Source organism: Cucurbita pepo, chromosome 7 (genome assembly GCF_057944985.1).
Source record: "Cucurbita pepo subsp. pepo isolate OVF chromosome 7, ASM5794498v1, whole genome shotgun sequence".
NCBI lineage: Eukaryota > Viridiplantae > Streptophyta > Magnoliopsida > Cucurbitales > Cucurbitaceae > Cucurbita > Cucurbita pepo.
This window is the reverse complement of record NC_141804.1, coordinates 861,966-884,491: the sequence shown is the minus strand read 5'-3', so window position 1 is coordinate 884,491 and position 22,526 is coordinate 861,966. Positions and strand designations below refer to the sequence as shown.

The window sequence follows — 22,526 nt, the reverse complement described above, 5'->3', positions numbered from 1 at the left end:
ATTGTAGTAAAAGAAAAAAAAAAAAAAAATCGAGAAGACAATCACCGGCGGAAACCAATGGCGATGCTTCTAAGAAGAGTTGCCGTCGGCATTACGAAACCCAATGTTTCTCCGGTGAACGGGCGGTTCCTCCTCCGTAACACGGCGGGTTTTCTCTCTCCTCGCCGTCATTGTTAATTCAGAATGACTGATTTTACTCTCTTATGCCCTAACTTTCCATTGGTTTTCTATGGTCGCAGTCTTCTGCGGGCGGCTCCACGGCGGAGGAAAGGGAGGCTCGAGCTACTGTAAGCATTCCATTTCTATGATTTTCAATTTTTAAAAAAATTCATTTATTTTATCCCAAAATTATTGGTATTAATTTATTCATCTCATAAATATTTTTATTTTTATTTTAGTTTAAAATATTAATTATTATTTCATATGAGGAAATTTCGGTATATTTTTAAAAGGAGATTTTTTGGGTTGGAAAATGTATGTATTATTAGTTACATTTTTTTAAATTTATTTTTAATATAAAAATAATTTCAATTAATCACATTCATTTAATAAAATTTTAAAGAAGTAAATTAGGAAAATATTTTAATAAATTATTATAATAATTTTGTTAGTTTAATATTAATTAATCAATTAATATTCAAAATAAAATCATATATAATTAAAAGCAATAGAGTGAGGGCGAATAAAATACTATTAATGTGACGTCCCACATTGGTTGGGGAGGAGAACAAACTACTAAGGGTGTGAAAACCTTCCCCTAGATGACGCGTTTTAAAGCGTTGAGGGGAAGCCCGAAAGGGAAAGCCCAAAGAGGACAATATCTACTAGCGGTGGATTTGGGGCGTTACAAATGGTATCAGAGCCAGACACCGGACGATGTGCAAGCCTTCTCGCTGAACCCTGAAGAGGGGTAGACACGAGGCGGTGTGCTAATAAGGACGCTGGGCCCTAAAGGGGGTGGATTTTGATGTCCCACATTGGTTGGGGAGGAGAACAAACCACCATTTATAAGGGTGTGGAAACCTTCTCCTAGACGCGTTTTAAAGCCTTGAGGGAAAGTCCAAAGAGGACAATATTGGCTCGGTGGATCTGGAGAGGAGAACGAATCCTAACCCTAGACGCGTTTTAAAGCCTTGAGGGCAAGCCCAAAAGGGAAAGCCTAATGATGACAATATTGGCTAGCGGGGATAATTACAATTAAACAGGTAGATACCCATAAAAAAAATTCCATTTTTTTTCTAAAAATTTAAGATATTAAGGTTTCTTTGAAAATTAAAGAGTATTAATGTAATTTTTGAAAGTTAAAAAGGATAGTTTTGAAATAAAATATTTACGTTTTTAATTCTAATATTTTTTTAATTTCTTTTATTTTTAAAAATTTAAACGGAATGTTTGAGACGAAGTATAAATTAAGAGGTATTTTGATTTTAGTGGATTAAGCCGCTGAACCTTCCGATCGAGGTCGTTGCTCCGGAAGTGGCGGAAATCATCGAGCTTGAGAAAGCTCGTCAATTCCAGGTTCATTATTATTATTATTGAAATGCTCGATTGAATTGAGTTGAGCTTAAGCTTCGAGGTTAGTTCATGTACAAGTCGTTTATTAATTTGAAGGGTCTTGAGCTTATACCTTCTGAGAATTTCTGCGCAAGAGCAGTGATGGAAGCCGTCGGTTCAATTATGACCAATTCATACAGTGAAGGATATCCCGGTGCCAGATACTATGGAGGAATTGAGTATGTCAATTAATCTATCTCAAATTCTACGCTACAATTTCATTTGTTCGATTCTTGTTCTAATTAACTATAAACCCTAAATGGATTTAGGTACGCTGACATCATCGAAAATTTGTGCAAGGAACGTGCCCTAGACGCCTTTCGATTGGACTCTGCAAAATGGGGAGGTATCATAATTGTTCATATCTTATTATTACGATCTTTTCTTAGTACTGCAATCGATAGTGAGCCTAATGTTAGATGAACACGACTCTCCACAATGATATGATATTGTCTACTTTGAGCATAAGCTCTTACTGGAGAGAGTATCCTTTGATTATAAACTCATGATCATTCCCTCATCCAACAACACCTCCTCTTGAACAAAGTACGCCTTCCCTTAATCAAGGCTCGACTCCTTTTTCTTTGGAGTTCTTTGTTCGACATTTGAGGATTCTATTGATATGGCTAAGTTTAGGGCATGGTTCTGATACCATATTAGATGAACACGACTCTCCACAATGCTCGTACCAATGGAGAGAGTATTCCTTGATTATAAACTCATGATCATTCTCTAAATTAAGCCGATGTGGGACACTGGTGTCTTTATTTCCTAAGTTATCTTCGAGTTTCTTGCGATTCAGCTATAGATTTGCATATAATTTCAGAATTTTCTGATTTAGTTAATGTAATTATTGTCAACGAGCTTTTCTCTGTATTTTCTGATTCAATTAACTTGAGCATATTCTTTTATTTGTAGTTAACGTGCAGACTTTCACTGGATCTATAGCTAATTTTCTGACATATACTGCATTATTAAAACCACACGAGAGAATTATGTCTCTTGATTTACCACATGGTGGACACCTTTCGCATGGTTATCAGGTGCTTAATATGAGCGACAAATTTGTTCATTAAAGTTATAATTTAGTCCCTATAATTTTAAAAATTATAAAATTTTCCTTATAGGTAAGAACCCGAACATAAATTTGTTCGTGATTGCTAATGATATGGGCTATTTATGAAATTTTATTAAACTATGTGGATGAAATTCTATATTTTAAAACTACAAGGACTAAATTGTAACTTTCTCTAAACCCGAACGACGGAATTTATAATTTAACTTCTGTTTTCACATTGCTAGCTTATCTGAATTTTTTGCAGACGGCTACCAAGAAAATTTCACTTGTTTCAGTATTCTTCGAGACAATGCCATATAGGCTGGATGAGAGCACGGGTTACATTGATTATGATGGGGTTAGCAAATATTTCTCTACCGTTTGACCAAATTGTATGTTGGAGATTGTTGGGATGGAGTCCCACATTGGTTAATTTAGGGAATGATCATGGGTTTATAAGCAAGGAATCGTATCTCCATTGGTATGAGGCCTGTTGGGGAAGCCCAAAGCAAAGTTATGCTCAAAGTGGACAGGATCATACCATTGTGGAGATCCGATTCCTAACATTGTATACTGATATCATGTTGATTTTTCTGATATGCAGATGGAGAGAAGTGCATCTTTGTTTCGACCAAAACTCGTTGTTGCGGGTGCAACTGCCTATGCTCGTTTGTTTGATTATGCACGAATTCGAAAGGTTACATTTTAGAATATTCCCATCAGGGTTTTATTTTTACATTTGTAACATAACATTTGATTTTGATTGTGGTTGAATATTGTGATAGATCTGTGACAAACATAAGGCAATCATGTTGGCAGACATGGCACACCTAGCTGGTTTAGTTGCGGCAGATGTTATTCCATCTCCTTTTGAATATGCTGATATTGTGACAACAACCACAAATAAGTCCTTACGTGGTCCACGAGGGGCTCTGATTTTCTATCGAAAGGGCGTTAAAGAGATCAACAAAAAAGGAGAGGAAGTAAGTGTTGGGAGGGAGTCCCACATTGGCTAATTTAGGAAACGATCATGGATTTATAAGTAAGGAATACATCTTCATTGATATGAGGTCTTCTGGAGAAACCTAAAACAAAACTATGAGAGCTTATGTTCAAAGTGGACAATATTAGAGTCATGCCCTTATCTTAGCCATGTCGATAGAATTCTCAAATGTCGAACAAAAAAGTGGTGATCCTCGAAGGTGTAGTAAAAAATGACTCAAGCGTCAAACAAAGTAGAACGAAGGGTGTGCTTTGTTCGAGGGCTCCATAGGTAGGTCTCAGGGGAGGCTCTATAGTGTATTTTGTTCGAGGGGAGGATTGTTGGGAGGGAGTCCCAAAGTAAAGCCACGAGAGCTTATGCTCAAAGTAGACAATATCATACCGGGAGGGAGTCCCAAAGTAAAGCCACGAGAGCTTATGCTCAAAGTAGACAATATCATACCATTATGGAGATTCGTGATTTTAGACAAAGTATTTGTTGTCTAATATTTTATTACAATCTACGACAGGTGGTCTATGACTATGAAGAAAAAATTAACAGCGCTGTCTTTCCTGGTTTTCAAGGTTCCCCACACAACCATAAAATAGCTGGTCTGGTGATTGCACTAAAGCAGGTTATTTATTTGTTTCAAGGTAACAAAATTAAATTGTTTTCATTCATGTTATTTCTCTTATTTACCATATTACAATAGGCCACAACTCCGGAATACAAAGCCTACCAACAACAGGTTCTCAATAATTCTTCAAAATTTGCTCAGGTATACAGAATAGTGCATGTTTTTCTCACTGTTTTTAATTCTTTGCTTAAATCAGTGTAGTTTACTGTGTCAAATTCATTGTTTATGCAGTGTTTGATTGAGAAGGGGTATGAACTTGTATCTGGTGGAACTGATAATCATTTAGTCCTCATAAATTTGAAAAATAAGGTAATGGGCGATTTCCGGGTCACCGTTATAACTTTTATACTTCTCATCCAGGTATTTTTCTTTATGACGACCGCTTACTGATATTAAAAATTTGAAGAATAGGCTAAAGACATACTTTGATGTGCCACATTGGTTGGGGAGGAGAACAAAATACCATTTATAAGGGTGTGGAAACCTTCCCTAGTAGATGCGTTGTAAAGCCTTGAGGGGGAAGCCCAAAGAGGACAATATCTACTAGCGGTGGGTCTTGGCCGGCCGTTACAAATGGTATCGGAGCTAGACACCGAACGATGTGCCACCTTCTCGCTGTTCCCCGAAGGGAGTAGATATGAGATGGTGTGCCAGTAAGTACACCATCAGGTGGGGGTCCCACATCGATTGGAGAAAGGAATGAGTGCCAGCGAGGACGTTGGGACCCGAAGGGGGGTGGATTGTGATGTCTCACATTGGTCCATTTGGTGGGCCGTCCCACATCGATTGGAGAAAGGAACAAGTGCCAGCGAGGACGCTGGACCCCGAAGGGAGGTGGATTGTGATGTCTCACATTGGTTGGAGAGGAGAACAAAACACCCTTTACAGGTGTGAAAACCTTCCCCTAACATACGCGTTTTAAAGCCTCGAGGAGGAAGCCCAAAAGGTAAAGCCCAAATAGGGCCGCCGTTACACCTATATTATGTACAATATTAAAAATTTAGTAACTTATTGGATACATAATTGAAAGTTGAAGAACCTACTAGATACTTTTTAACGTTCATGATATAACTATTATCGTCGACGTAATTTGACAGGGTATTGATGGGTCAAGAGTGGAGAAGGTTTTGGATTGGGTGCACATTGCAGCTAACAAGAACACAGTTCCGGGGGACGTGTCAGCCATGGTTCCTGGTGGCATCCGTATGGGTATGGCCTTGGGCGAAACTTTGTACAAAAGAAATATTATCGTGGTTCTCCAATTACTGGTCAAGTATCTAAATCAGTGTAAATTTGGTGTATATAGGAACCCCTGCTCTTACTTCAAGAGGCTTCCTCGAAGCAGATTTTGTGAAAGTAGCTGAATTCTTTGATGAAGCTTTGAAGTTAGCCTTAAAGATTAAGGCTGCTGAGCCTAAAGGTCGGATTTTCGATCATAACTGTGATGTCACACATTGGTTGGGGAGGAAAACAAACCACCATATATAAAGGTGTGGAAACCTTACCCTAGCAGATGCGTTTTAAAGCCTCGAGGAAAGCCCGAAAGGGAAAATTCAAAGAGGACAATATCTGCTAGAACAATCATCAGATCTGCATTAAAATATATTGAGCTCTCTCGTCTCACATTATTGCCCATTTGTTGGCTCGCTATCTTTTAGAATCCTTTGACATACTCAATCGTGAATGCAGGTGCTAAGTTGAAGGATTTCGAGGCAACCGTGCAATCAAATAAAGAATTCCAAAATGAAATTTCGAAGCTTCGACATGAGGTCGAGAAGTTCTCCAAGCAATTTGCAACCGTAGGTTTTGAGAAAGAGACGATGAAATATAGAGAGTGAAGAACCAAGTTGTACGGAACCTTTTTATAAGAACTTAGTGGGAGTTGGTTAGTCACTTACATGCATAAATAAATGTCTCGGTGGCTTCAGGTTGTTACATAGTTATATCGAAAACTAATAGAAAAATATACATTAATATAAAATCAATTATTATCCTTATAAATTTTTTAATTTGTTCTAAAATAAATTAAAAAAAAAATTAATGGAAAATTTTCAAACGACTAATGAATATACATTAAAAATTAAAAAAATTAAAATTAAAATTTAATATAAATTTATTAGACATTTTTAAAAATTTACCTAGACTCCTAAAACTACTCTTAATTTAACCTTGTTACTGTAAACGCAAAATTTAACCGCAATGTTTTCACCATTATATATATAAAGAAAAAGAGGCCGTTCCCTCCACAATTCATGTGTGTGCGGATTCGATTGGATGGGGAAGGGATAAACACCCCGCCATTATTATGTAATTCCTTCTCCTTCTTCCTTTCATGGCTTCCTTGCCTTCTGTTACCCTAACTGCTGCTCTCAACCTCGATTCCGACGTAAGAAAGCGACACTCTACCAGCCTTCTCCTTAAGGATAAGGTACTCTTTTTGCTTGCTTTCGATGGAGCCATGATTGATTTGAAATGAAAAATTCTTTTGAAAATACTCGAATTGATCTTACGGACTTCTGTTCTTGGTTTTGTGAGAAGGATCAGTTGAGTTGGAGTGTGAAACTGTGGATTCTGAATGTTGGATTCTTAATTTGTTCGTAACTAATCGTATGGAATGTGAATTTAGCCTGCTTCGTTTTCTTGATCTGTCGTTTTGTTGATTCTATGATATACTGTAGAATGCTAGCGTGTCGTATCAGAAAAATCAGTCGCTAATTCAACTGAATGTTGATGCGGAGCCGAAGTTTGTAGACGTACATGAAGCTCTGTCTCTGTTGAAAGAAGGTACGACGGTCAAAACTTCTTACTATGTTCCGTTGTTGCAAGAATGCATAGACAGAAAATTAGCTGTAGAAGCGGAAATTATCCATGGTCATATCGTAAAAACTGGGACTCATGAAGACCTATTTGTAATGACCAATCTTGTTAATGTTTATGCGAAATGTGGAGTCATGGAAAAAGCTCGCAAAGTGTTTAATAATTTGCCTCGAAGAAATGTCATTGCCTGGACTACTCTAGTGACTGGTTATGTTCAGAACTCGCAGCCTCTGCCTGCTCTTAAAGTATTCATCGAAATGTTGCAGGCTGGAGCTTATCCTACAAATTTTACACTCGGAATAGTGTTGAATGCTTGTTCTTCCCTGCAATCTATCGAATTGGGGAAGCAAGTTCATGCATATATCATCAAATATCACTTAGATTTTGATACTAGTATTGGCAACTCTCTTTCTAGCTTCTATTCTAAATTTGGGTGCTTGGAACTCGCTATTAGGGCCTTCCAGAAAATTAAGGAAAAGAATGTCATTTCATGGACTTCAGTTGTATCTGCCTGTGGTGATAATGGTCAAGCAGCTCAGAGTTTAAGTTTCTTTACCAAGATGCTCTCAGAAGGCGTGGAGCCGAATGAATATACTCTCACCAGTATCTTGAGCACTTGTTGTGTGATGCTAACATTGAGTCTAGGAGCACAGATTCATTCACTAAGCATTAAGCTTGGTTATGGTTCAAGCATACCTATAAAAAATTCTGTCATGTACTTATACCTGAAATGTGGATGGCTTATTGAGGCTCAGAAATTGTTCGAAGGTATGGAGACCCTCAATTTGATTACATGGAATTCAATGATCGCAGGGCATGCAAAAATGATCGATGCTGCTGAAGATGATCTTGCAGCTCACAAGAGTGGATCCACAGCACTTAATATGTTCCAGAAATTACATCGCTCGGGTATAAAGCCCGATCTGTTCACTTTCTCCAGTGTTTTAAGCATTTGTAGTAGACTAGTAGCCTTAGAACAAGGGGAACAAACTCATGCTCAGATCATCAAGAGTGGTGTTTTGGCAGATATTGTTGTGGGAACTGCATTGATTAGTATGTATAACAAATGTGGAAGTATTGCTGAGGCGAGAAAAGCTTTCTTGGAGATGCCTTCAAGAACTCTGATATCATGGACTTCGATGATTACGGGATTTGCACGACACGGTTTGTCTCAACAAGCACTTCAGCTCTTTGAAGATATGAGACTGGCTGGAGTTAAACCAAACCAGATCACTTTTGTAGGTGTTCTATCAGCTTGTAGCCATGCTGGTTTGGTGGATGAAGCACTGTATTACTTTGAAGTAATGCAGAAGCAGTACAAGATTGAGCCTGTAATGGACCATTTTGCATGCATGATTGACATGTATATGAGGTTGGGTCTGGTGGAAGAAGCTTTTGATGTAGTCAAGAAGATGAACTTTGAGCCTAATGAAATTATATGGTCCATGTTAATTGCAGGATGTCGAAGTCATGGGAACTCCGAATTGGGGTTTTATGCTGCTGAGCAGTTACTTAAACTCAGGCCGAAAGACACCGAGACCTACATCTCTCTGCTAAATATGTACATCTCTGCCGGGAGATGGAAGGATGTTTCCACAGTGAGGAAAGTAATGAAAGAAGAAAAGCTTGGAAAGTTGAAGGACTGGAGCTGGATTAGCATCAAAGAAAAAGTTTATTCATTTAAACCCAATGACAAATCACACTGTCAAACTGCAGAGATGTACAAGCTGTTGGAGACTTTACTCGACGAAGTAAAACCTCTTGGTTACAAACCTGTTCAATATATGGAGGTAATCGAAGAGGAGAAAGGCGATGAAACAGCGTTCTTGTCCACCATTTATCACAGCGAGAGGTTAGCCATTGCTTTTGGCTTGTTAAACCTGCCAAAAGCCACCCAGATTCGGGTTGTCAAGAACATCACCATGTGTAGGGACTGCCATAATTTTATCCGATTCGTATCATTATTGACAGGCAGGGAAATTGTCATCCGAGATAGCAAGCAGCTTCACAAGTTTTCGAACGGATACTGTTCTTGTAGAGGTTTTGGAGATCTTCTTTAGTGTCCTTGGTGAAGAGCAGGGTAAGACACGAACTTAAATTTTGTACAAACCTAGCGACATTGAGCTGTCAAAATATTCATATGAAGCTGATTTCTGTTGAGCTTCAGACAAATACCAGGACAATTTAATGTCAACACCATTGTTCCTTCTCTGTATGGCAAAAGAATGACAAGAGGTAGGTCAGCTAATTTGCTAAGAGATTTTAACAAAACTAGATGATGGTATATACAGGTACTCTTATACAAATTTCCAGCCTTAGATGATATGCCGTTTCCAGCGTTGATGCACACAAAATCAGCGTCTTTTAGTCTTGTTCTTGGCGGTTCTTGATTTGCTGGTGTCAATTGAAGGTTTCAATATCTCAAACAGTGTAATGGGATAATTTTGGAGGGGAACAGGAGAAAATGTGGTACATGTTATGAACCACGATTCGTACGATGGTATGATATAGTCCACTTTGAGCATAAACTCACGTGACTTTGCTTTTGGTTTTCTCAAAAGGCCTCCTACCAATGGAAATATATTCCTTATAAATCCATGATCATCTCTTTAATTAGTCGATGTGGAACTCCCCGCCAATAATCCTCAACAGTATACTCTTTAAGCTGATGTCGATTGACATTCGACAACTATATTCGATGTGAAAAATCTACTATGACCCATCTTAAGGTACTCGCTGGTTTCCCCAGCTGATTTCTGAATGTTCACCATAAAGAACGTGGGAGCAACTTCAGATCAAGGTCGAAGAACAGGAAATGGAAATGGAAACATACTTGCATAATAACTGAGAAATAAGAAGTCTTTGCTCGCTGATGGGCCTTCTACTCTCATTTGGCATTCATCAGAAGCTTAGTTAAGATTATAATACAGGAGGGGCCTGCCTTATTCCTAGAGGGTGGATAGCCAGATAGAATGACAAGGATTCAGGTGAGATCTTCAATGATTACCTTGTAAATTGCTAATGTGTGTCTTGAAACCCATTGATTTAGCTACAGCTTCCATAGTTGATAATAAAACCTTTGTGGGCTTTTGGCAGACAAAGCGTGTCGGGTGCTTCATAGTATCCTGCCGTAATCCAAAGAAATTTAACCTTCAATACCGGTACGCATACTAAACTTTCTTATGCCAACATATTTTAAAATGATCAAAGCATGATACAGTCCGTCAAAGATAAAGGACTATATATAGTTAATGATGAGTTATGATCATGTTAGTTAGCGAAGCTCTTTAATATGATAGGTAAATTGGCTTGCTCGAACCTTCAATTCTTGACGAGGTACGCATGCTAAACTTTCTTATACCAACATATTTTAAAATGATCGAAGCATGATATAGTCAGAGATAAATGACTATATATAGTTAATGATGAGTTATGATTTCATGTTAGTAAGTGAGACTCTTTAATATGATAGGTAAATTGGCTCGCTCTAATTCTATGTTAAATCACCACTAATGAGCATTATGGTAAGTTAATCTAACATCATACTTTTGTTTAGTTTACTATCCTTTGAAAAAAATTTAACGGCTCGTGGTTATAGATTTTATGATTTTAGGGAGTTTACTTATTATGAAATCCTACATTAGTTGGGAGAGCAACAGAACTGTGATGTCTCACATTGGTTGGAGAGGAGAACAAACCACCATTTATAAGGGTGTGGAAACCTTCCGCTAGCAGACGCGTTTTAAAGCCTTTGAGGGGAAGCCCAAAAATGACAATATTTGCTAGCGGTGGATCTAGGCCGTTACAAATGGTATCAGAGCCAGACATCGAACGATGTGCCAGCCTTCTCGTTGTTCCTCGAAGGGGGGTAGACACGAGGCGGTGTGCCAGTAAGGACATTGGGCCCCAAAAGGGGTGGATTTGGAGGCGGTCCCACATCGATTGGAGGAAGGAAAGAGTGCCAACGAAGACGCTGGACCCCGAAGGGGGTGGATTGTGATGTCCCACATTGTTTGGAGAGGAGAACAAACCACCATTTATAAGGGTCTGGAAACCCTTCTAACCGTTGAGGGGAAATCCAAGGAGGACAATATCTGCTAGGGGTAGATCTGGGCCGTTACAAATAGGGAAAGCCTCGAAAGTCGGGTCATGACAAAAACATTCAAGTATGAAAATTTCTCCCTAGCATACACGTTATAAAACTTTGACAGAAAGCTCTAGGATGAAACAAAAGTAAGTACAGCTCTAGGATGAAACAAAAGTAAGTACTACTTTTGGAAGGAGGGAATAAATGTGGGGAATCTTTACTTTTGATTATTTAATATATTTCCCCAAAAGTTTTGAGATGCTTTCTAAAATAGGTCAAAATAATACTTTTTTAATCAAATAAACTTTACCATGAAGTTAAAGTCTACTTTTTTAAATCACAAAAATATAGAACTTAATCACATACAAAGACAAAACTTTAAACCTTTTAAAACTTTTGGGAATCAATTGTAATTTTAAAGTAATAGGAGGGCTAGAATAAAATTGCTCAAATCTATCCATTAAAATTATTTTTTTAATTATTATCTTAAACAAAATAATAATAATAATAATAATAATAATAATAATAAACGAGTTTATCCTCTTCATAATCCCTATATATATATATACATGTATATATGGTACAAATTAGTTAATATTGTAGTAAAAGAAAAAAAAAAATCCATATCGGAGAAGACGATCACCGGCGGAAACCAAAGGCAATGTTTCTAAGAAGAGTCGCCGTCGGTGCTACGAAACTCAATGTTGCTCCGGCGAATGGGCGGTTCCTCCTCCGTCACATGGTTGTTTTTCTCTCTCCTCGCCGCCAGTTCATAATTTCTATGATTTTTCTTTCTTGATGTCTAAATTTTCCATCGGTTTTCTATGGTCGCAGTCTTCTCGGTACGGGTCCACGGCGGAGGAAAGGGAGGCTCGAGCTACTGTGAGCATTCCATTTCTATTATTATTATTATTTTTTAAATACATTTATTTAATCCCAAAATTATTAATATTAAATTATTCAATTATAAATATGACTCGAAAAAATATTTATATTTTTTTAGTTAAACATATTTTGAAATTGTGTTTATTTTGTGTAATATAATTTCATTTATTTCTTGAAAAAAAGTATATTATTTAAGCGGAAAATTGTGAAAACGAACCCATGACGGGGGACATGCAGCACCCTTTGATATCACTATCATGTTATTTAAAAGTTATTTTATTTTATTTTTATTTTTATGTTTTCTATTTTTTAAAAAACAGAATTATTGATTTTTTATTTTTTGAAAATAGAAGGTAACTATTAGATGTTTAAATCAATTTTTTATTTGATGTATTAATTATTATAAATAATTATATTTTTATTTTTAAAAAGACGTTTAGCGTATCAAAATTTTATATAAATAAATAATATTTCGATTTAATTTTTATAATTACGTATTAATTATTTATAGATAATTAATTATGATTAGTTAGTTTATTATTATTAAGTCAAATTATTAAAACAATTTTATCCACCTAGATTTAATTTTCTTCATTAAAAAATATATTATGAATCATATGTCATAATTTTAGCGTATTTTTAATTTATTTAGCCATCTATCTTAATAACTACCTTCAAATAAATGAATATAATAAATTATTATAAGCTTTTAATGGTAAATAATTAGTATAACAAAATTAATTATATACGTTATAAGAAAACATTTTTTTCATAGTATGATACAAATACAATAAGTTACATGTTAAAATTAACACATAAGATAGCGTTCTGATATGTTAATTTAGAATAAATAAAGATATTAAGCGCGAAATAAATGAATGCCCATCAAAATATATTTTTAACCATAAAAGAATTAAGTTGTTAGACGAATACGACTCTACAATGGTATAATATTGTCCACTTTGAGCATAAGCTTTCACGGCTTTGCTTTGGGCTTCCCCAAAAAGCCTCATACCATTGTAGAGAGTCGTGTTCGTCTAACATGGTACTAGAGTCATGCCCTAAACTTAGTCGTGACAATAGATTGGTAAATCCTCAAATGTCGAACAAAGAACTCCAAAAGAAAAAGGAGTCAAGCCTCTTCGAAGGCAGTAAAAAGTGACTAAGACTCCAAAGGAGTCGAGCCTCGATTAAGGGGAGACGTGCTTTGTTCGAGGGGAGGTGTTGGATGATGAAAGTCCCACATCGGCTAATTTAGGGAATGATCATGGGATTATAAACAAATAATACTCTCTCCATTGGTATGAGGCCTTTTGGGGAAGCCGAAAGCAAAACCATGAGAGCTTATGTTCAAAGTGGATAATATCATACCATTGTAGAGACTCGTGATTCCTAACGGTTAATTAATTTTGGTTTCAGTGGGTTAAGCAGCTGAACGACCCCATGGAGGTCGTTGCTCCGGAGGTGGTAGACATCATTGAGCTTGAGAAAGCTCGTCAATTCAAGGTTTTTTTTCTTTTTCTTTTTTAATGCTCCATTGAATTGATTTGAGCTAGGTTCGTGGTTAATTCTTGTGCAATTCATTTATAAATGTGAAGGGTCTTGAAGTTATAGCGTCAGAGAATTTCTGCTCAAGAGCAGTGATGGAAGCAATTGGTTCGATTATGACCAATTCATCTAGTGATGGATATCCCGGTGCCAGATACAGTGGAGGAACTGAGTCTGTCAATCATTCTATCTCAATTCCACGCTACAATTTCCTTTATTCTATTCCTGTTTTAACTAATGATAAACCCCAAATGGATTTAGGTATGTGGACATCATTGAAAACTGGTGCATGGAACGTGCTCTACAAGTTTTTCGTTTGGATCCTGCAAAATGGGGAGGTATCATTATCATCATCATTATCTTATTCATTTTAGTACTAACAATCGAGAGCAAGCTTAACAACACTTGTTGTGTGATATCCCACATTGGTTGGGGAGGAGAACAAACCCCCATTATTAAGGGTGTGGAAACCTTTCCCTAGCTTCCCCTAGCAGACGCGTTTTAAAGCCTTGAGGGGAAGCCCGAAAGGGAAAGCCCAAAGAGGACAATATCTGCTAGCGGTGGATCTGGGTCGTTACATGTTGTCCAATGGTTATGATCAAATTTTGTTTCAAATTCTGTCTATTTACGTATTTTCTTTTCTCGAGTTTCTTGTGATTCAGCTGTATATTTGCGAACATTTTCAGAACTAGTATGAAGTTGACTAACTGAGCATGCTCTATTGTTTTTAGTTAACGTGCAGACTCTCACTGGATCCATAGCTAACTTTCAGACATATACTGGATTATTAAAACCTCATGAGAGGATACTGTCTCTTGATTTACCACATGGTGGACACCTTTCTCATGGTTATCAGGTGCTTAATTTTCAAATCTAATACGTATTAGTTTTTGGTTAAAGCACAAATTTGATTTAATCCCAATGATGTTAAAAGATAGAATTTTGACCTATAGTTCTTGTGATGTCCCACGTCGTTTGAGGAGGAGAACAAAACACCTTTATAAGGGTGTGGAAACCTCTCCCTAGTAAACGCGTAATGGGGAAGCCTATAAGGGAAAGTCCAAAAACCTTGAGGGGAAGCCTAGAAGGGAAAACTCAAAGAGGATAGTATCTGGATGAGCACCAGTTCCGTTGTGTAACTCTAAAAAAACGTTTTTAAAAACCTTGAGGGGAAGCCCGAAAGAGAAAGCCCAAAGAGGACAATATCTGCTAGCGGTGGGCCTGGGCCGTTACGGTTCTCTTTTCATTGAGAACATGAATTTGTTAGCGACGGCTAATAGTAGAGACTATTTATGAAGTTGTATCAAACCAAATGGATGAAATTATCTAGCTCTCTCCAAACCAAAAGGATTAACTTTATAATTTAATCACTAGCTGCTTTGGGTGATTTCATATGGTCATGTGAACTTTTGAAACGTGTGTATTTATATATGTTTCTTTGAACTTTTGCAGACGGCTACCAAGAAAGTTTCTGCTGTTTCATTATTCTTCGAGACAATGCATTATAGGTTGGATGAGAAAACTGGTTACATTGACTATGATGGGGTCAGGAAATGCTTCTGTACTATTGAACGAATTGTATATTGATATTCCGTTGATTTTTCTTGAAACTGCAATCCTAATAATCAAAACTCATACGCAGATGGAGAGAAGTGCATCTTTGTTTCGACCAAAACTCATTGTTGCTGGTGCAAGTGCCTATGCTCGTCTGTTTGATTATGCACGAATTCGAAAGGTTTCTTCTTCCTCTACATGCCTATAGATTACAATATACAATATCCCCTGTTAGGAATCACGACTCTCCACAATGGTATGATATTGTCCACTTTAAGCCTAAGCTCTCATGGCTTTGCTTTGAGCTTCCCCAAAAGGCCTCATACCAATGGAGTTAGTGTTCCTCACTTATAAACCCATGATCTTCCACTGAATTGGACCAATGTGGGACACTCACTCCCAATAAACCTCAACATCCCCATCTGGGTTTTACTTTTAAACTTGGAACATAACATTTGGTTGAATATTGTGATAGATCTGTGACGAACATAAGGCAATCATGATGGCAGACATGGCACATCTTGCTGGTTTAGTTGCAGCAGACGTTATTCCATCTCCTTTTGAGTATGCTGATATTGTGACAACAACCACAAATAAATCCTTACGTGGACCACGAGGAGCTCTGATTTTCTTCCGAAAGGGCGTTAAAGAGATCAACAAAAAAGGAGAGGAAGTAAGTGAGATCTTAAAAGAGCATGTTACTACTGTTAAGAATCACGAGTCTCCACCACAATGGTATCATATTGTCCACTTTGAGCATAACCTCTCATGGCTTTGTTTTGAGCTTCCCCAAAAGGCCTCATACCAATGGAGATAGTATTCCTCACTTATAAACTCATGATCTTCCATTAAATTAACTAATGTGGGACTCACTCCCAATAATTCTTAACAACTACGGCGTCGTTCGTGCTTCTTAGGATGTAAATATAAGTTCCAAGGGAAAGTTATTTGTTGTCTAATATTTTCATTACAATCTACAACAGGTGCTCTATGTCTATGAAGACAAAATCAATAACGCTGTCTTTCCTGGTGTTCAAGGTGCCTCACACAACCAAAAACTAGCCGGTCTGGCGATTTCACTAAAACAGGTCGAGACTTATATATTAGTTATGGAATATATCTTAAATATTATATCTTAATATTCTTTCCTTTATGATTTGATTTATAGTATATTTTATTTTATTTTCAGTATTTAATTAGTTTATATTTTCCTTATTGATAGGTATTAGTTGCCAACATACTTTCGATCCCAATTTTATTTCCGTTTCTGAATGCTAGATTTAGCTATTGTTTTCATTCGCTTTATTTCTCTTCTTTACCATGTTGCAATAGGCAATGACTCCGGAATACAAAGCCTACCAACAGCAGGTTCTCAGGAATTCTTCAAAACTTGCTCAGTGTTTGATTGAGAAGGGGTATGAGCTTGTATCTGGTGGAACTGATAATCATTTAGTCCTTATAGATTTGAAAAATAAGGTAAAGGGTGACTTCCTGCTCATTCTCGTCTAGATATTTTTGTTTATGTAGTGATGACAAATTAAAGGTCGATTTGAAATGACTTTTCAAGTGCTGAAAAATCATTCTGAAGCTAACAATCATCCCGAGTTATTTTCAAGGTCTTGCTCGAGGATTTATCGAACGTTTTTTGAAGTTCAATAACCAAATAAACACAATTTAAAGTTTGAGAACTAAACTTGTAATTTGACGTATTTTCGAACTTATGATATAAATGTTGTCATTGACTTGACTTGGCAGGGTATTGATGGGTCAAGAGTTGAGAAGGTTTTGGAATGGGTTCGTATTGCAGCTAACAAGAACACAGTTCCAGGGGACGTATCTGCCGTGATTCCTGGTGGCATCCGTTTGGGTATGGCCTTGTTTTTAAAATTTTCTAGTACGGCTACCTCTATTCTTTGTTTGTGGGTTCATGCTCTGATTGTTGGTCTTGTTCGAGGGCTCTATAGACCTTAAGAGAGGCTCTATAGTGTACTTTGTTCGATGGGAGGACTCTTGGGATGGAGTCCCACGCTGGCTAATTTAGGGAATGATCATGGGTTTATAAGCAAGGAATAGTATCTCCATTGGTACGAGGCCTTTTGGGAAAGCCCAAAGCAAAACCATGAGAGATTATGCTCAAAGTGGACAAGATCGTACCACTGTGGAGATCCGTGATTCTTAACCGGTCTAATATCTAAATTTGTGTATATAGGAACTCCTGCTTTGACTTCGAGAGGCTTACTCGAAGCGGATTTTGCTCAAATAGCTGAATTTTTTGATGAAGGTGTGAAGTTGGCCTTGAAAATTAAGGCCGCTGAACCTAAAGGTTGGTTCTCTAACATAATATCGAACTACTATCTTTTAGAATCCTTTGACATACTCAATCTCGGTTTTCAAATATTATAAACACAGGCGCTAAGTTTAAGAATTTCGAGACAACCATGAAATCAAATAAAGAATTTCAATCTGAAATTTCAAAGCTACGACGTGAGGTTGAGGAGTTTGCCATGCAGTTTCCAACAATAGGTTGTGATAAAGAGACAATGAAATATTGAGACGGAATAACGGAGTCGGGTTAGAACATCTCTCCCTAACTCGTCGAATGTTAAAAACCCCTTTTATAAGCGTTTGAAAAGTCATTTTTAAATTGCTTCACAATACCGTTAGACCGTCTGATTTTTAGTTTTGGGCATGTTTTGCAGATATCTTCATTGTTAAGGTGGCTGGCTCCGACCCTCGAGCAAATATCCTTTCAAAATGATGCCCACTGACCCCCCATAGATCTGTACGTTTCCACTGAATTGATGTGTCTTTTTTCCTTTGAAGCTTCCTAAATAAATGTTCATTACAAGTCGTCTTTTTACGCTGTTGATCTTAAAAACATTGTATAACCAAAATAATATTTGAGATAGAATTATTTTCTATGATTATATATTAATAAAGAAAATGGAAGAGCATCCATATTCTGGTAGATTCTGATACCAGCCCACCGATCCTGTATGACCCTATCAGATGGCACACATGCAATATTCAACGTGCAGACTGGATTAATTATTGTAATTGACTTTCTCTCTCTTCATCCATCTCATTGTGCTCATCTTCGTCGTTCTTATCTCACGGTGTTCATCTTCTCCGTTGATGTCCTCATCTCGGACGTCGATCTAGCTCGTTGGTCACCTCTTTATTTCTCTGTCAGACTCTCTTCTCTGCTCCTATTTCTCCACTCGACTTCGTCGACGTCGTGCCCATTGTCTCTCCACTCAACTTTCTGTTCTATTTCCATCGAACTTTTATGCTCTGTGTTTCTCATCGAACTTGTTCTGTTGGCCGTAGTTTTTTCTCTTCCCTTCTTATCTCTTCTCAGTTTGGAACAATAGAGGGTTGGGTTGGGTTGAGTTGGGTTACCAATCCAACCAACTTGAACTTTCCCTCCACCAAGACGTGGACCATGTACACCCTAGTTATAAATAACTATTTTTACCCCTAAACTAATTTCATTATTTAATTAATTTGAAAATATATTTTTAAAAAAATTAAAATTGAAAGGATATTTTTAAGTAAAAACTTTTCAAAATTTAAAGAAATAATTGAAAATTAATTAAAGTTAGTCCCCTATAATTTAACAAATATATATATATATATATATATATATATATATATATATATATATATAATTCATGGGTTAAATTACAAAATTAATTTCTCTAAACTTTTCAAGTTTTATAAGAAATATTTAACAATTTTTTAAACTTCAAATTTATTTGAAAAAAATAAAAAGAAAAGAAAAGAATGGAAAGTTGGAAGTGAAAGTACGGTGACGGTAAAGCGAAGAAACAAAGACGTTTTTCCCTCCACAATTCATGGGTTCCCGCCATTATTATGTAATTCCTTCTCCTTCTTCCTTCCATGGCTTCCTTGCCTTCTGTTACCTTCACTGCTGCTCTCAACCTCGATTCCGGCTTAAGAAAGCGACATTCTACCAGCTTTTCCTCAACGATAAGGTACTCTTTTTGCTTGCTTTCGGTGGAGTCATGATTTTTTCTTTTTTGAAAATCCTCGAATTGATTTTACGGACTTCTGTTCTTGGTTTGCGAGATCGATCAGTTGAGTTGGAGTGTGAAACTGTGGATTCTGAGTGTTGGATACTTAATTTGTTCGTAACTAAGCGTATGGAATGTGAATTTAGCCTGCTTCGTTTTCTTGAGCTGTCGATTTGTTGATTCTATGATATAGTATAGAGTGCTAGCGTGTCGTATTAGTCGCTAATCCAACTGAATGTTGATGCGGAGCCGAAGATTGTGAACTTGCATGAAGCTCTGTCTCTGTTGAAAGAAGGTACGACGGTCAAAACTTCTTACTATATTCCTTTGTTGCAATAATGGATAGCCATAGACAGCGATTTAGCTGCAGAAAAGGAAATTATCCATGGACATATCGGTAAAACTGGGACATATGAAGACCTATTTGTAATGACGTTTTTTTGTTAATGTGAAATGTGAAATGTGGAGTCATGGAACATGCTCGCTAGGTGTTTGATAATTTTCCTAGAAGAAATGCGGTTGCATGGACTACTCTAGTGACTGGTTATGTTCAGAATTCGCAGCCTCTGCCTGCCCTTAAAGTATTCATCGAAATGTTGCAGACTGGAGCTTATCCTACAAATTTTACACTCCGAATAGTGTTGAATTCTTGTTCTTCCTTGCAATCTATCGAATTGAGGAAGCAAGTTCTGTTAGGAACTACGACTCTCCATAATGGTATGATATTGTCCACTTTGGACATAAACTCTCGTGGCTTTACTTTTGATTTCCCCAAAAAGTCTCATAGTAGTGGAAATACATTGAGGAAGCAAGTTCTGTTAGGAACTACGACTCTCCACAATGGTATGATATTGTCCACTTTGGACATAAACTCTCGTGGCTTTACTTTTGATTTCCCCAAAAAGTCTCATAGCAGTGGAGATGTATTTCTTACTTATAAATCTATATTAGTCAATGTGAGACTTCCCACCCACAATCCTCAACAATCCTCTCCTCGAACAAAATATACCATAGAGCTTCCCTGAGGCCTATGATGCCCTCAAATAGCCTCCCTTAATTGAGGCTCGACTCATTTCTCTGAAGCCCTTTAACAAAGTACACATTTTATTTGACACTTTAGTTACTTTTTTACTACACCTTCAAGGCTCACAACTTCTTTGTTGGACATTTGAGGATGTTATTGGCATGACTAAGTTAAGGACATGACTTTAATAATCATATTAGGAACCATGACTCTCCACAGTAGTATGATATTGTTCACTCTGAGCATAAACTCTCAAATGGCCTCATACCAATGAAGATGTATTCCTTACTCATAAATCCATGTTCATCCTCTTAATTAGCCGAGGTGGAACTTCCTTTCGAACAATTCTGAACAAGTCCATGCATATATCATCAAATATCACATAGATTTGGTACTAGTATTGGCAACTCTCTTTCTAGCTTCTATTCTAAATTCGGGTGCTTGGAATTTGCTGTAAGGGCCTTCCATAAAATTAAGGAAAAGAACGTCATTTCATGGACTTCAGGTCAAGCAGTTTGGAGTCCCAAGTTTTTTTTTGTCGAGATGCTCTCAGAAGGTGTAGAACCGAATGAATATACTCTCACAAGTGCCTTGATTACTTGTTGCCTGATGCTAACATTTGATCTAGGAGCACAAATTCACTTGTTAGATGAACGCGACTCTCTACAATGGTATAATATTTTCCACTTTGAGCATAAGCTCTCGTGACTTTGTTTTGACTTCCCCAAAAGACCTCATCTCAATGGAGAGAGTATTCCTTGATTAGAAATTAGCCGGCGTAGGACTTTCATCCAACATCACTCACTAAGCATTGAGCTTGATTATGGTTCGAGCATACCTATAAAAAAAAATTCTATGTATTTATACCTGAAATGTGGATAGCATATTGAAGCTCAGAAACTGTTCGAAGGTATGGAAACCCTCATTTTGATTACATGGAATGCGATGATTGCAGGTCATGCAAAAATGATGGATGTTGCTGCTGATGATCTTGCAGCTCATAAGAGTGGATCCATAGCACTTAATATGCTCCAGAAATTATATCGCTCGGGTATGAAACCTCTCTGTTCACTTTCTCCAGTGTTTGAAGTGTTTATTGTAGACTAGTAACCTTAGAACAAGGGGTACAAATTCATGCTCTGATCATTAAGAGGGGTGTTTCGGGAGATGTTCTTGTGGGAACTGCATTGGTTAGTATGTATAGCAAATGTGGAAGTATTGATGAGGCAAGTAAAACTTACTTGGAGATGCCTTCTAGAACTTTGATATAATTGACTTTGATGATTACGGAATAACCAAGGCCACGTTCGGTGAAGGAAACTTTGGGGCTTAATGGATTTGTGATCTAAAATGTTGTAGTAGAAGAAACCCAAATGAAATACCGATCCAGTACAAGTCCACTTTGAATATAAGTTCTTATGGTTTTGCTTTGAGCTTCCCCAAAAAGTCTCGTACTGATGGAGATGTATTCCTTTACTAGTAAACCCATGATCATTTCCTAAATTAGCCGTGGGACTCACTCCCAACAATTCTCAACAATCTTAGACAATCCTAACTCAAATTATCATGAAAAGGACATAGAAGAAATAATCAAAAAGATCTGAAAAATGTGGAGGAAGCTCTCGAGGAAGAAGAAGACGTGAGCTATGAGGCGCGCGAGGTGCAAGTGCCCAAAGTTGGGGCACATGAAACAGCGTGTTGGGGGCACGTGGGAACTTGAGCTTGTTATGATATGAGATATGTATGAGTATTCTTAGTCTACTAATCCCACGGGTTTCATCTGGAATGAAAGAACAAAAAAGGATTTATGTAGCCACGGGTTTCATCTGGAATGAAAGAACAAAAAAGGATTTATGCAGATTTAATTACTGAATCACTTCCCAATCACTTCCCAATGAGGATCCAATTCTAGGTTACGTTTCAGGAAGGATTCGACATAGTTTTATACATATATTAGGTCATATAGAGTCAAAATTGGAGTACGGTGTTAGGGTTCAACCAGAACCAGAGGGCGTATAATTTAGAGACTACGAAACAAAGATTCGAATGATTAGGTGAAGTAGTCTTTTGACTTGCAATATTCTTTTTTGTAGGGATACGATTCGAAATTGAAAATTTCAAGAAACTTATTTTCTTCTAATAAGGACAAAACTTCTAGTAGACGCCTTGTGTGTTAAGTTAGGAACAATGAGTATTCTTGATTTTCGTACTATTTTAGGCCACCAAAGATTTTAGTACATAGGTCGTATTTGACTGAGAACAAGTCTTACTACGAATCCGAAATTTGTAGTAAGCATAATCAGAACCAACAAATAAAGTTTAAGGTTAGCTAGAATATATTAAC

At 37.1% G+C, this 22,526-nt stretch overlaps 3 protein-coding genes and 1 pseudogene across 9 annotated transcripts; all 4 read left to right on the top strand.

Annotated features, from left to right (window-relative positions):
* The first annotated feature begins 23 nt into the window (after positions 1-23).
* LOC111799176 (serine hydroxymethyltransferase, mitochondrial) lies at positions 24-6,157 on the top strand. 6 transcript variants are annotated; one of them, XM_023682598.2, is made up of 15 exons: positions 24-144; positions 240-287; positions 1,432-1,518; positions 1,612-1,733; positions 1,824-1,900; positions 2,473-2,597; positions 2,877-2,969; positions 3,216-3,308; positions 3,397-3,594; positions 4,123-4,227; positions 4,306-4,371; positions 4,462-4,539; positions 5,328-5,439; positions 5,537-5,650; positions 5,920-6,157. In XM_023682598.2, exons 1-15 carry the CDS (start codon positions 58-60, stop codon positions 6,066-6,068), a joined length of 1,554 nt encoding a protein of 517 aa, XP_023538366.2. In that variant the 5' UTR covers positions 24-57; the 3' UTR covers positions 6,069-6,157. The 6 variants fall into 6 exon arrangements, with proteins under 6 accessions (XP_023538366.2, XP_023538365.2, XP_086981683.1 ...); XM_023682597.2 differs by having other exon boundaries at positions 24-147; XM_087125557.1 differs by lacking the exon at positions 1,432-1,518.
* A 310-nt stretch (positions 6,158-6,467) lies between these two features.
* On the top strand, positions 6,468-9,258 carry LOC111799171 (putative pentatricopeptide repeat-containing protein At5g52630). The gene is made up of 2 exons (XM_023682590.2): positions 6,468-6,658; positions 6,909-9,258. The coding sequence occupies exons 1-2, from the start codon at positions 6,563-6,565 to the stop codon at positions 9,105-9,107; spliced, it is 2,295 nt and encodes a 764-aa protein (XP_023538358.2). The 5' UTR covers positions 6,468-6,562; the 3' UTR covers positions 9,108-9,258.
* Positions 9,259-9,886: 628 nt separating this feature from the next.
* On the top strand, positions 9,887-18,089 carry LOC111799175 (serine hydroxymethyltransferase 2, mitochondrial). The gene is made up of 17 exons (XM_023682596.2): positions 9,887-10,034; positions 10,144-10,208; positions 10,347-11,876; positions 11,969-12,016; positions 13,439-13,525; positions 13,618-13,739; positions 13,829-13,905; positions 14,299-14,423; positions 15,020-15,112; positions 15,210-15,302; positions 15,597-15,794; positions 16,105-16,209; positions 16,454-16,597; positions 16,877-16,988; positions 17,331-17,444; positions 17,531-17,692; positions 17,821-18,089. The coding sequence occupies exons 3-16, from the start codon at positions 11,796-11,798 to the stop codon at positions 17,671-17,673; spliced, it is 1,542 nt and encodes a 513-aa protein (XP_023538364.2). The 5' UTR covers positions 9,887-10,034; positions 10,144-10,208; positions 10,347-11,795; the 3' UTR covers positions 17,674-17,692; positions 17,821-18,089.
* Positions 18,090-18,762: 673 nt separating this feature from the next.
* LOC147791578 (pentatricopeptide repeat-containing protein At1g11290, chloroplastic-like) lies at positions 18,763-21,504 on the top strand (annotated as a pseudogene). The gene is made up of 4 exons (XR_015421687.1): positions 18,763-19,119; positions 19,357-19,834; positions 20,528-20,826; positions 20,965-21,504. The product of XR_015421687.1 is annotated as a pentatricopeptide repeat-containing protein At1g11290, chloroplastic-like (transcript).
* Positions 21,505-22,526: the final 1,022 nt, after the last annotated feature.